We start from the raw sequence: 14,098 nt of genomic DNA, 5'->3' as shown, positions 1-14,098 counted from the left end.
TTATCCATTTAAGAAAAATCCTAAATTAAATAGTCCACAAAAGCCTGTATCATCTTTATTATGTTATTTCTTTTTAAGTACGAATTGTACGATGGTAGTTTTTTAGAACTCTAAACGAGTAAACAAATTATTCTCTGCTCTGAAATGAAGTTAAAAAAAAGACAAAAAGTAATTTGGTTCCCAAATGTTTCCCTAAAAACAGCACCTTAGTAAAGTTGGTCATGAAAGTACTATATACTGTACAAACATGTAATTTTTCTTTCATTAGATGTAAAAACTTAATCAAATATTTAAAGATATTTAATACACTACAGTGATTTTCTTTGTAACATGGCATAAAACACACATACGCAAAGGTAGTAAAATAGAACCAATTTTTATTTGAAAATAAAACCTATTTGAAAATAAAAATTGGTAGCAGGTCTTTTAGAGTTTTGGTCAGACCAGGTAGAGAAAAATTAAGTTCTGGATTTATTCTCATACAAAGACAAATTGTGACTTTAAACAAATACTTTTGGTCATCACAACTGGTTTCAATATTCTCATTGTCATGTTTCACTAGTTGACATGCAGACATAAAACATCATAGAAAAAAAAAAAAACCATTCAACCCCCCCAAAAAAACGTAACCTCTCAAAATCTCTGTGGTACTGGATTTCAAATGTATGTTTGCTTGAATGATTGAATCTCCTCTTTACATCCGATCGCTGATTTAACTGTAAGGTTTTGTATAGTTAATTCTGACAGCAAAACGTGCATGATTTAGGCACAGATAAAACAGTTAAACACAAGGCCAGCCTCAAAACAGGCAAACGGATTACAATACACAGGGTTGAGCATTATGAAGTACTGGACACAAGTTTTTGGCCAATAAATATAGAAAAAGACACGTTTAAAAAAAGAAAAAAAAAAAAGAAACCCAAATATATCAAATTTGATATTTTCAAGTGTTGCACTGCAAGTACCGCAGCCCCTGGCATTAAACTTGCTCCTGACAGTGTTTTCTCACGCTCAGCATGACACATCAGTGTGTATGCCTACAAATCTCTGTTCAGGCAAAACACCATTCTGTCCTAATTTCAAAAGGCACAGCTTTTACTTACAGCACTGTCAATATAAAAGTGCAAGTTGTTTGCCATTGAGCAATAGAAGAATATAGTAACAAATGAAATATTAAGCTATGACTTAAAACTGTGGCATTTAGAAATAAATGTGTCCTATGAAAAACAATTAAAAAAAAAAAAAAAATTCCAGTGTCTGTTTTTGAAAGGACCAAAAACGAGATTTCACCCCATTTATCCAACTTTATAACCAATAGTATCAAATGTCAATTTGACCACTTAGGATTTATATTGCATGTTATGTAGAAACCACTTTCATGATACAAATGACTAAATACACTTGTTTTGACACCCATTTATAGTTAAATAAGGCTACAGTAATGTCTGCTTGACTGGCGACGCAAGAGGTACTGTCCATGTGATCACAGAACTGGGTTGCATAGAGGAACCGCGCTGACCGTTTAAAAATAGATTTCCTTATAAAACAGCCTATTAAAATGAAAGGTATAAAATCGTTTATTAGAAAAGGTGTTTTTGTTGTTCCATACAAGGCACAATTAACAAAAAACAATGTCCAAAAGTCAAGTCAGGACAGGCAGGCTTCTGCTTTGGCAAAAGAACCCCTTTAAAATTCATACCAACTGGAGTGATTGTGATGGGAGTGCTTTGGTTGGTGTTTTTTCTGTCGTTTGCAGCTCTGTCGTGGTGCTTAAAAGTAGTGATTTGTGATTATTGTCAGCACTGTGGATCAGGAGAGGCCTCACTTTGTGACATACACTTTCAATTGAGCCAACAATCTTTCCCCAGGCTTAGAATTTCCTTGACCTCATACCAATGCAGTTTTCTAAACAGAAGGATTTTGTGCGCAGGCAAAGAGAACAGTCTGGAAACGTATGTCTATGTTCTGAATACATGTGGCTATTTTAGTCAACTTTAGCGCTGCTGCTCCCGTTGGAGTCGAGCAGGTCTGTTGAAAGCTATTGTCCACGAAGCTGGTCCAGCCGGGTGTAAACGTTATCAGCTTGGCTAAGATCTTCAAACACAGGAAGAAGGTTTAGCAGCTCAGCATCATCCACGTCGTCAAACCACGACACCACCGGAATCTGGGGCAAAGAAACACTCGATTATATAAGGTGCATCTACCCTAGCTAAGCGTGCACCAAGTAAACACAAAGCCAATTCAACCCTTAACAGCAACCTATGATAACTAAAGTCATTTTTACCTTTTGTTTCAGGAAAAAGAGATCTAAAGACAAGTGTTTAGTTTGGTGGTTTTACATCATATTGGTCAGGAAAACCTTTTCCTAGTACAGACAGATTCATAATTTGGTTATGTTCCTGGCTTGATTGATCAAATACAGCAAATTCACTTCTGTGGTTCAAGTTCTCAGACAGCTAAATTTGACACATACAACCAACCAAGTCCTTTATGAAAGGCAGTGTGCACCAGATTTGCAGAGACTGGTCCAAACTCACAGCATTATTTGGGTGGAATATGTAAGAGGCAGGAGAGTTGTCCAGGATGAGGGTTTTGTGGAGGTCTCTGCCTAGGCGGCTTAAATCCTTGACATAGCAGCCCTGGTGGAATACACAAGATTCCCGAAACAACCGGGTCCGGAATACTCCTCCCTGGTCCAGCAGGTCCGTCACCGGGTCTGCGTACTGGTGGGAGGATTGGGTAGCAGGTGAGGGAAGAGCAGGGATGTACAAGGCTGGGCTAAGCTGTCCCAAGCTGCTACAGAATATTAAGCTGGGACACAGCTGGCACTAAGACTTTAAGATGAGTTGTGTATAAACTGACACCCATCTATTCCTTTAAGCATGGAGGGTGTGGGTGTTCACTAAGGTGTCTACCAGCACGTTAGAGTAAGAGAGGGAACTAAAAAGGTGAGAGAAAGCAGATCTGATAGATCAGACATCAGCTAAACAAAGATCTTCATGTTTTATTCCAGCATCTAATTTCAGGATCACTGTCAATATCTGATGTGAAGTACCTTAGCGAGACTGGCTGTAAACAGCACACATTCAAACAATTCGCCCATTCTCTGCAGGAACTCGTCCACATACGGCCTCTTCAGCACATACACCTGAAAGGGAAGCAAGAGGTTGGTGAACAGCTCAACAAACATGATTGTCATTTAACCAAATACTGCCAATGAAGCTTAAAGTATATTTTAAAAAAAATAATAATAATTTTAGTGCTCAAGAGGTCTAGGACAAGGCTTTTTTTGTAAAGTAGAGCTTAGAATATGTTAAGTCTTGTAAAAATAATTATGCCTCAGCTTGATTTCACACAAGTTTTTAAAACTAACTGGGAAACAGGATAAGGAAGCTGTCACCTTTAAAAAAAAAAAAAAAAAAAATACACTATCAAGACAGGAAGCTGAAACAAATGCAGACTTAGCACAAGATAAAGAGAAATATGCCAATCCTAAAGATATCCAATACATGGAGAACACTTTAAAGAGAAGGTAGTTATTAGTCTTCCAGACACTACAGATAATTGGTAAGATCAGTGCAGCAATAACTTCTTAAACTGGCAGCTTGCTTTGGGATCTTGTAAGTGTTCAAGTGGAAATAAAAGTACACAACATACAACTTAAATTAAACAAAAAAGTGCATCTCTCACTTCTGAAAGATTTTGTGCCATGTCCATTATCAATGCAGTTGCAAGATCAACTAGTCTGTAAAGCGTGAAGGTTTAATAGGGATTTCCATGTTTTTGTTCATCTGCACGATTCATTTCCATCAGTCAGCTGCTAATGGCCAGTTCCTGAAACAAGTAATCAAGAATAGGCCGTGCAGTGTTAACCAGCCTATCCTGGATTACTTGAACCAGGCAGAGGCCCACAGGATTCCTTACCATCACACAGGGGTCGCTCGAATCACATTTCTTAGTTAATATTAATATTTCCACACGTCCAACTTTAAGATCAACACAATGCTATACTTGTGTATTTATTTCAAAATCTTCCTTGCAGAGGCACTGTATCAATTATTAATGACATTTTAGCTGAAATGACTCATTTTCCTGCTGATGCATCCACTTTGACTTGTGCAGTCTTGTTCAAATTCTGGCCACTAGAGGGCTCTGTTTAACCATCTTAAAAAAAAAAAAAAAAAAAAAAAACTTAACTGACCCATCCCTTTTCAGCTCAGCAACCACTGCAAACACAACATACATACACCCCCCCACCCCCTTACAGGAAAGGCACTCATACAGAGTAGTTTACCTGGTGTGTGGTCCCCTCTATCTCCACAGGCACGATGAAGTCTGCATTACTAATAGGCTGGAGGGAGAACACAGAGGGAGATGGTTGGCATGCTCATTCACATAAGCCACGCTGTGTACATTCACATGGCATTACATAACAGCTGAACAGCAAGAACCAGGCTCTTCATCGCTGCCATAAATCACAGCACATAGGCTACACAAATAGAATATGACTTGCTTTGATGTTCCTCAAACACATGCGACGACTTTTCTAAGAGAAACAAAGAATCGCAGCAGAAACACGCCCAATAGACAGGTGGTCGTTTAATCAATGTTACCCAAATACAACTGTCATTTCTGCAGGAAGGAAAAGCTGAAACATCAAATCACCAACTGACATGGGTAAACATGCTGAAATAATGTTGGGCCGGTGTTAGCGGTACCTTGAATGAGCTGTGCACCAGGGTCTCATCCAGGTCTATGACCACACATAGCTTCCCTTGGTCCTGGGCCGTCACCTCAGGCAGCAGGTTTGGTTCAGATAGCTAAAGAAATGCATGTAGACTGTCATATTCATCATTACACTTGAGAAACACAAAGTAGCCAACAGGGCATTGAGTTATATGGAAAACCTGAAAGCTTGGTCTGGATTTTTACCTCTGGGGAAATTCGATTATACTGGTTTTCGTTAAGCATGCATGTGTGGAAGTTTAAGGATTTACTGTAACAGCCTCTGTGTGGTATAGCTTTATGATTAGCATGTGTCTTTTTTGCAGTATTTCTCCAATGCATCTTGTCAAACTCAACAGGAATTCACCTGCAGGGGAAAACGATAACCTTGATTCAAACTCATTTTCAGATAGCCAGCCCCCCCCCCCCCCCACACACACTTAGTTTTGTTTCATTCCAGCCTCTTTATGAGAAGAGGCAAAGTGAAATTAATTATTAATTTTATTACATAACAGAAATGGCTTATCTATTACGGATGGCAAATTAAGATCGAGGAAAGACTATGCTGGGGAGGGGGTGCTGGGAGACTGCTAGAACAATTTTGTTCAACTAAACACAAGAAACCAAATGAAACAAAGCTAGCGGTGCCAAATGTTTAATTTGGTTTCATATCAGTAGGAGCCTGGCAGACAATAACCAGGGTCCTACAGATGCTGCTTGCTGTTTGCTCCTGATGCTGGAGGACACTCCTCAACATGAACAAACATGGCATCTCATTAAAATACCCCTAACATGGTGGTGAAGCCCTAATCAAGCTGACAGCGCTCACCAGCGTGGCCAGCAAGCGCTCTGAGCTTTATTTTATTTTTTTCCCCCTCCACCTCAGCAATTATGAGGAACACAATACACCGATTCTCTGCCTGCCTAAAGGACTGATAGTCACTCTCTCATTTCTTATCTTCCTTCGGGGGGTGGGGGGGGATAAAGCGAGAACATCAAAGTGATTCCATATCCACAGACAGTTGCGGTTAGCTTTCAAGACGTTTAGAGCAGGTGCAGCGGTGGTTTTAGTTGTAAAAAGACGACAACAATAAGTGCAGTTTTACAACAGCGTGTTAAGTTTATCCGTACAGATGGCTAAACTATTCACACACCTCTTTTATGGCAAGCAGTGTGTGTGTGTGTCTGTGTGTGGGTGTGTGCAACAAGGAAGTAAGATCTTAAATAAACAAAAGTAAAGGCAGGGGCTGAAGCTGAGGTCTTCAAATTGATTTCAGCTGTGCGGAAATATCTCTGAAATGCGAATACTGTTACCTTGACAACCATCCCATTTTCCTGTGACTCCAGCAATCCCTGCTGGGAGGGTGATGGCGGCGGTGGCGGCGGCGGCAGTGCTGGTGATTTGGGGCCATCCTGAGCTTGGAGGCAACAGAAAAGCGCTTTGAAGATGTTGCAACTCCGCGGCTGTTTCAGGGCAGACCGGCTCACCTGGCCTGCCGGGAGCAGAGACACAAACACGCTTCATGAGGAAACAGCAGCACTCAACAGAACCAGTGCTCCCAATGTTTGTGGACCAATAAAAAGGTATGTGGAGCAAGCTGATTGGCCAGCTACTGCATTTCCACAAATTGAGTTCACCTGTGAAACAAATTGGCTAAAATGAACCCTCACGAGGAGGACTTTTTTCTTCCAGTTGGTGTTTTTACATTAAAATGTCCACAAAGATAGTTTTAACTTGATGTGTTTTACGCAGCGATGGCACAACTACATCCAGAGGAAGATAAAATGAAGGCTGCCTGTTCGTTTGCAAAGATTTCTTGTAAACTTAAAAGATGACAAAAAGCCTCCCTGTGAGTGTGTTTAAAGAGAGGAGTGCCCTTTGCTAACAAAACATTTATTTTAAAGTTTTATTTATTAATTATTTTGCAAATTTAGATTAAAAACTAGCAATAACTAATTTTGCGTTTTTGGGGTTGGGCTAGTAAAATTTTCATCTCTACTGGTAAAAAAAAGTAATGTCGGACACTGAAACTGTGTGTCGTCAACATGGGAAACATGGTGAGTGGAGGCCTGAATTACAGCCCACAACTTGGGTCAGATACATGTTATCTAATCTTTTTTCTTATACCAAAATGAAATCTTGATGCAAACACATTGAAATGTTTTCTTGTTTGTTTTTTCCTCTTCATCCATAAAAGATAATTAGGCAGGAGCTGCTTGTGACACACAGATTGAGTTTCTCTAATTCCTGAAGGTACCATCCATCTGTCCACAGGGATGGCACAGCCTCCACATGAAATCTGTTTTTAATGCCTCTGCTGCTGCTGCTGTTGCTGCTGCTGCTGGAAATGGCTGGTACATGTTATATAATCACAGAGGGCGGGAAAACCCACACTTTTCAGCAGTACCTTTCGACAGACAGAAAACATTCCAACCATTTTAAACTCGGGGACCTTTCGGAGCTGCCTGAAGCGAGCCAGAACAGCCAGACAGGCAGCTGGTCGGGCAGTCAGGCAGCCAGCGAGTCGGACAGGCAGTCACACCTCAGTGCTCTGTGCAGGTCTTTGATCAGCCACTGTGACCACCAGCGTCCCAGCCTCAAAAAAGACTTGTGCCACTGCCAGTGTAAGAAAAGGGAGGAAAAACATCCCTGTGATTCCCCTCTAGTGCATTTCATGTGAGGACTTGCAGAATTTTTACCCATCAAAATAGTTCATAAACACTCTCTAGTCCCTGCTAGAAAGAGGAAGTGTGGAAAAGAGTGACAAACAACTGCATACTCAGAGATTTATACATTTATTACTTCTACACTCTGAAGACATAATGCAGACAACAACAAGCATGTTACACAACTCCATGTTTAGGAGACAAAGGACACTGGATCTTGATTTGGTAATTCTGCACACAGCATTTTCACTGGGAAAAACTACAACCTCCATTATTTATAGCCCACGAATGTGCATTTTGCCATGCAAATCAGCCTATTGATTTCCACAGGAAGACATTATTGGCCATGTGTGACATAACAGCATACATTAGATCTCCTCTGCATGTAAAAGGATGGAGAGATGAGAAGAAGGAGATTAATCTTTTAGAGCTTTATGAATGGCGCACACACACACACACGGATCCAAAATCCAAAACATCCCTTAATCTCACAAAACACGCAATGCAAAATGACATTAATAATAAGAATAATGCTGAAGAATTATTTTGTAAAACCAACACATGACCTGGAGCACCACAGACCTGTAATAACTACAACCAAGAGGCTGAATCAACGAGCAAAGCCTCTTTCAAGCGCAAGCAAAGTGTGCAAACAACGAAATCTTTGAAACGGCGCTACAACGGGCGTGTGCAGAGGGGTGTGTTTGTGCATTCCGCTGTCAATACCGCGGCACCGGGTATTTCTATACAATCCTGCTGTATAATCAGCAGCCCTTAAAGCTCTCTTGGCCTGTAATATACAGCATGGTGTAATACAAATCCCACTCGGGCTGTTTTGTCAAATGAAACGATAAAAATAAAAATAAATAAATAAAAAAAGAGCAGCGCAGCATTATTTCGTGAAGCCAGCGACGGCGCACGGATATGTGACCACCATGGTCAATTAACAAAAACACGAAGAGTAGTTTGTGAAGACTGAAAAACACCGAGCTGTAAGTGCTGCCTGTGGTGACAGTCAGGCAGGGCTCCCCGTGTTCTCTCGACCTGGTGTTGGTGGTAGTAGTAGAAGGATATGGGATGTTGCCAAACGAGCTGGAACCCGATAGATATAAATACAGCAGCTCATTTTTTATTTTGGAAAAGCTGGGCATGGCAACGACACCGAGAACAACTTGGGGGGGGGGGTAAAAAAAATACACCAGAAAGATGGGTTTGCACAACAAGAGCACACACACTGCCAAAGAAAAAGAGAGGCAAAAACTGGATCAACAATAGCTACTAAGCTCGGTGCGTAATGGAGACTGTGAACTTGTACCTGAGCCTACGTCCGATGCATTAATTCAGCTATAGTGACGGAGATTGAACTACACGGTGATCTGGCCCCCGATACAAAAACAAACACAGGGATTTATTCATATTCACGGTTTTATTTCCAAATTCAACAGCAGTCGATTGGTGGAGGAAAACAACAGGTTTGTGGCAAAACAGAATAAACACATTAAGATAGCTTTCGGCACGGTCTCTTTGTGTTTTCCAGCGATAAGATGTAAAGATTACACTCTGCTCGGTGGTGGATGTCAAAAAAGGGTAATACGCCTCTCTTACCGCGCGTCCGCAGCGCGCAACTGTCAAATAAAAGGGCGCACTACGCGATTTCTTACCGCACTAATCACTTATAAGAAAACAGTACACATAAAAGAGAGTACTGGGAATATTTGGGATGTAAACAACACCCAATCTCACCTGTTTTCGGTGACACTTGGACGTCTTCTTTTTGCACTTGGGTGATAACAGAACTTTCCATCTGACAATCACGGAGCCCTCAAAATCCTCAAATCCTGTCCCCGAGTACTGATGGGCATCCCTCATTGGGTTTTATTGACAAGCTGACGTTATTATTCGCCGAGTTAACTTGTCATCCGCCTCAGTTACGATCCTCGATGGGAGTAGGATTTATCTTGTTCCTGGCTTTCTTTATTATTCTCCCGTCCGCCGCCTCTTCTTCTTCTTCTTCCCTCGGAGGGTCCGCCTGGGGAGGGGGCAAGGCACTTGGATATGTTCTTCGGACGCTATTTGAGACTCCGTGCGGCCCGTCTTCTCGGATGTGCCGATTGTATTGCTGGTAATATCGCAGAGAAGCCCCCCTCTCTTTTGAGAGTCCTCACTTTTGCAGCAACAACATGGAGAATCCAGGCGAGAGAAGGAAAACAACCGAGGAAATGGGGCAAGGGAGGGCGGTTTCAAGCCCCCCGTTACTACAGATAAACAACATCGCCCGAGAGGCCACTAGGAGCGACGGAAAACAGCGAGGATCGATCGCGTACGGAAGATCTAGCGCGGAAAAACGAATTCTGGTTCGTAGTTGGGTGTAAAACGAGAGTTTTGTTGTTATCCCAGGTTTTGTTTTTCTACGGTTGGGACTCCGCGGGCGCCTTGAAACGGTACCCGCGCCCTGATTGGACACCAGGGAGGAGGGGAGGCGTGGTCAAGGCATTCCTCCCCGGCCAGCACGCGCCGCAACGAACACATTCCAGCGCTGCTCGTACAACAAATGAGATCACGTTGTTTGTGAATTATTAACAAATAAATAAACGAATGCTGATGAACACAACTTAATCAAGAAACATGCGAGTGTACGAGGAATAAAAAAATACACTCATTATTAAACTAAACACTAGGGACGCTATTTATTTATTTTGTTGTTTGTTCACGTGCATTATTCTAATTAAAACTAAATCAGAGGTGGCTGAAATTGTGATCATGTCCAAGTAATTATAGAAACCTTTATTTAGTCAGGGGCAAATCAATGTAAATTACATAAAATATAAATCATCTATAGTGTAACTATGCTCAGGTACTCTGAAATGTTGTTTGGCATCTCTCAGGGATAGAAATACAACCAAGAAAAGGACACAGAGATAAAATGTACATTACAGAAATGCCGAATGAAAGTTATGTATATATATATAATAAAAAAACAGATCAGTGTTTAAAAGTGGCTTTGCACAGTTCTGATACTAGCAGTCTGTCAAGATAAGGCTGTGAATATATGCAGAAATGTATTTCTACATTCAAACACACATATATGTAAGATTTAAAATAATTATAATAAAAAAAAATCAAGAACAAGGTGACACAAAAGGAAAAGCAGGAGCATTCATTTTTATAAAACATCACAGAACATGAGCTTAAACATACAATGACATACTTGTCTCACCCAAGACCGCTTAATAATAACAGTCACAAGAGAGATATCTAAGGTAATGCATTGCTGTGCACTCTAACCTAAACTTTAAAACCTTAAAAGTCATAATATATACAAGAATGGCTTTGTAAATGGGGGAGAAAAAAAAGTATTTTTCTATTTGAATGGTTCTTGTAGAAGGTACAATGATGGGTGACATCAAAGGGTTTAAGAGTGCTGGCATCTGCAGAGTCAGGGACTGGTGCACAACCTTCAATCTGCTGCCAAAAGATAGGTTGCCGCCTGAGAAACGAGCATGAGCTAACTTAACTTCCAGGCTTCTCATCAGTCTCTTACCATGAATTTTAAAAGATAATGATTCCTCTAAACCAGATGACCAGCTACCATTTTTTTAAATTATAGCCCAGAATAATAAACACACCCACCAGCACCTCCGCAAATACTGCTTTATCATTATTTTTAGTGTTTTTAATACTTGGATTTCTGCCTCTAATTTGCATTTTCCTCTGGCTTAACTTTTACTTTACCTCCCTAAATTCCTGGTTTTTCCAATGTCATAACCTCTGATTAGAAGAAAAAGAGTAGGAAGAGCTCAGCACCGGGCTCACTGAAGGACATAAAAGTGATAAACACTAAACAAATACACAGGGAATCTGTGTTTGTAGCAGTAGTAAAACGTGAGCACATAAGAGTTTTTAAAGAACCCTGGCTGTAAGAAGATTCAAGTGTCTCTTTTCAAAAACAAAGTATTTTACAATTGTACAAGATTCATTTAAAAGTTGAAATAATCACCTTTAATCCATGTGACAGGAAGAGCTTTTCACCTTTTCCTTCATGGAGACGTGAAAGGCTTTGCTGGTAGAGATATAACCCCATGCGGGAGTACATGGGAGAGCTTCATGTACGGAGGTAAGAGAGGGCAGAGTGAAACCAATGACCCAAGCTCCTTTCATTTCACTTCCTACTAAAATGAAACTTGTTTTTTTGCCTAAAACTGCTTGGGTGGAGGGGGGGGGGGGGTGCGGGGGGTGCGGCTCCAGCCCTGGGAGCCACTGTGTTATGGCAATCACTGAACATTTGCGCAATAACGCACTCAGACTGTGCTGCAGTTACTGTACTTTAGCATGAGGCTGCTGCTCGTAAACATTGCAGGATGGTTGCATCATATAGAAATAGAGTCGTGCAGCGTGGCATTTAATAAAGCTATCTGTCTTTACATCCACTTATTCATCCGGGAGGGAGGGGGAAAAATCACAAACAGTTGTGGTTGTAGTTGTTTTTCATTTGAATAAGTTGCATTGAACTGCAGACAAATCCTGTGTGTTATATAATCATTTTCACTACACCGAGTATAGCGATTTTCTGAGCAGCTGGAACTAAAACACATTTGTTTGACCTTGCTCAAATAAACAGAAGTGGGTTTGACATGATGTTAGGCAATGTGGTCAACCATCGGGTCCCCAGATATTTATATTTACAGCGTGGAGGTTCTGCAGAGTGCCTCCTCCTCATCCTCTGAAAGCTCAAAGACCTCTGAGTAAATCAAAGTGATCCTCTCCCCTGCAGCATACAGTAAGCAAATATGGTGTGAAATTAAGCAACAGCACATATCTGCTATATTTAACCACACGAAACACACATGTAAAGCACACTGAAAGCGGCACAGACCGTAAACCTGTAGGAAGAAACGGAGAAGCAGCTTGTTAATAAAAGGAATAACTACACAGCTGAGACGGTCCATTCCAAACACATGTGGGCCCATTATACCGCGAGCTCAGCCAGTGCCCACAGCGGCCACAATGCAAGACATAAACAAGAATGGCCCCGCTGTTTGCATTCCTGGTGTGGGACATTTTAAGGCAGCACTGACAGCTCGGTGTAAAAATATATACAAAACAAGTACGGGCCGCACAGCTGGAAAATGTCATGTGGTTTAAAGCTGATGCCACTGTTTACTAAATCAACTTGAAATTCATTATCAGTGCCTGCGTTCTGCTGCCCTCATCTTCTGGTATTCCTCTCCAAGACAGCAAAAGAGCAGCGGGGTCAGCAGCTGCTAAAAGGGCTAAGGGTTGAGGGGGTGCTGCAGGCGTAACCCTCCACCAATCTTCCAGTGCTCTAACGGGACCAAAGCGCAACCACTTAAGAGCAATAAGTGCACCCGTGCATTTTTTAAAGTCAACATGTGAAGCCATGTTAGTGTTTATTGCATTTTCTACCCCCCCAGTGTGGAGCTTTTTGTTTACAATTCAATAACACAGTTAATGATTTTAATAATTGAAACTCATTAAAACAGTGAGTTCTGGTGAGCCACAGTGATAAAAACACTACGGTGCTTTCTACCATAACGAGGGTAATCAAAAGATTTGTCCAAAAACAAAAAAATCAATCATTGACTTTTTAACCTCTAACACACTGGTTCTCAACCTTTTGGGGGCCGGGGACCAGGGGGTTCTTGGAAACATTTCCCAGAACCACCTTTTAATCCTGCTAGTATTTAAATTACTACGTGGGAATTATTTTTAGCCTTTCTACGTCAGACACGTGGCATAATGTGTCACAACATATCAGAGCTTCTGCTGGCTCATATTTGAAATGAGTGGGAGTAAAGGGCACAAGATATTTATTTGGATGGTGTAAATGTTCACATCTTTGTGTTCTTTATTATATAATGAAGGTCAATTAACTAATTCAAAGCAAATGATTATTTTAGTAACATCAACTGTGTTCTAATATTGGCCAAAACAGTCGAGATAAATTGATGAAACTGTGAAGTTTTGTGTAAGTTTGATCATTTTTAAATGCAGGTTTTCAGCATTAAAACTGAATGATTTGGGGTTAACACCAGAGATGTATCTACTGGGAAGGCAAAGACTGCTTCATGGCTACGAACCCAGACCCCACTTTGAGAATGAGAACCACTGCTCTAACAGCAACGTAACTGGAAATATAAAAGACAAACACACAATAAAGAAGCTCGATGCATCAGCTTTAGATTGGATGAAACACATCACTGAATTTCCATCAAGTAGGGCTGTCACAATAATGGATTTTCAATTAACAATTATTGTCAGACTGAATCAATATTATTGCAATATATACAGAGAGAAAAATAGCTACAATGTTAATCTATGGCAAATAACTTCAACTTAAAATAAGTGCAAAGACTACAAAAGGAGAGTCTGTAACCATCGCTGTGGAAATGGCACACAAAAAAACAATTATTATCACATGTGCATTATTGACACTCTATCAATATTACATTTTTAAATATCATGGTGAGCATAATCAAATACTAAAATATATTTTTTTAATCTCTGCAAAACTGTTCATCAAGTTTATTTTGGCATTAAGCCCAACAACATAAAAATAAATGACATAACTGACTTTAAAGAACACACACACACACACACACACACACACACACACACACACACACACACACACACACACACTGTCCTTTAGATGTTGTGTTTCTACTTCAAAAATGTCACACCTGGG

At 40.7% G+C, this 14,098-nt stretch overlaps 1 protein-coding gene across 1 annotated transcript; it reads right to left on the bottom strand.

The window, feature by feature from the left end:
- Positions 1-357: 357 nt before the first annotated feature.
- Positions 358-10,040, bottom strand: ctdsp2 (CTD (carboxy-terminal domain, RNA polymerase II, polypeptide A) small phosphatase 2). Its single transcript, XM_085443996.1, has 7 exons — positions 9,136-10,040; positions 6,040-6,218; positions 4,719-4,820; positions 4,295-4,351; positions 3,056-3,148; positions 2,538-2,723; positions 358-2,164 (listed from the first exon to the last, which is right to left on the bottom strand). The coding sequence occupies exons 1-7, from the start codon at positions 9,194-9,196 to the stop codon at positions 2,039-2,041; spliced, it is 804 nt and encodes a 267-aa protein (XP_085300122.1). The 5' UTR covers positions 9,197-10,040; the 3' UTR covers positions 358-2,038.
- Positions 10,041-14,098: the final 4,058 nt, after the last annotated feature.

This window comes from Copadichromis virginalis, linkage group LG20 (genome assembly GCF_057382275.1).
Source record: "Copadichromis virginalis isolate Kocher_CV1m ecotype Utaka linkage group LG20, C_Virginalis_male_GT1.1, whole genome shotgun sequence".
In the NCBI taxonomy this organism is placed as follows: Eukaryota; Metazoa; Chordata; class Actinopteri; order Cichliformes; family Cichlidae; genus Copadichromis; species Copadichromis virginalis.
This window is presented reverse-complemented; position numbering and strand designations above follow the sequence as displayed.

Excerpts from the sequence above, each read along its gene's own strand:
- ctdsp2 (XM_085443996.1), bottom strand. The coding sequence starts at position 9,196 with ATGGAAAGTTCTGTTATCACCCAAGTGCAAAAAGAAGACGTCCAAGTG. Across the intron at positions 6,219-9,135 it reads CCAAGTGTCACCGAAAACAG|GCCAGGTGAGCCGGTCTGCC; the intron begins GTGAGATTGGGT and ends TGCTCCCGGCAG. Across the intron at positions 2,165-2,537 it reads TATTCCACCCAAATAATGCT|ATTCCGGTGGTGTCGTGGTT; the intron begins GTGAGTTTGGAC and ends TCTTTGCCCCAG.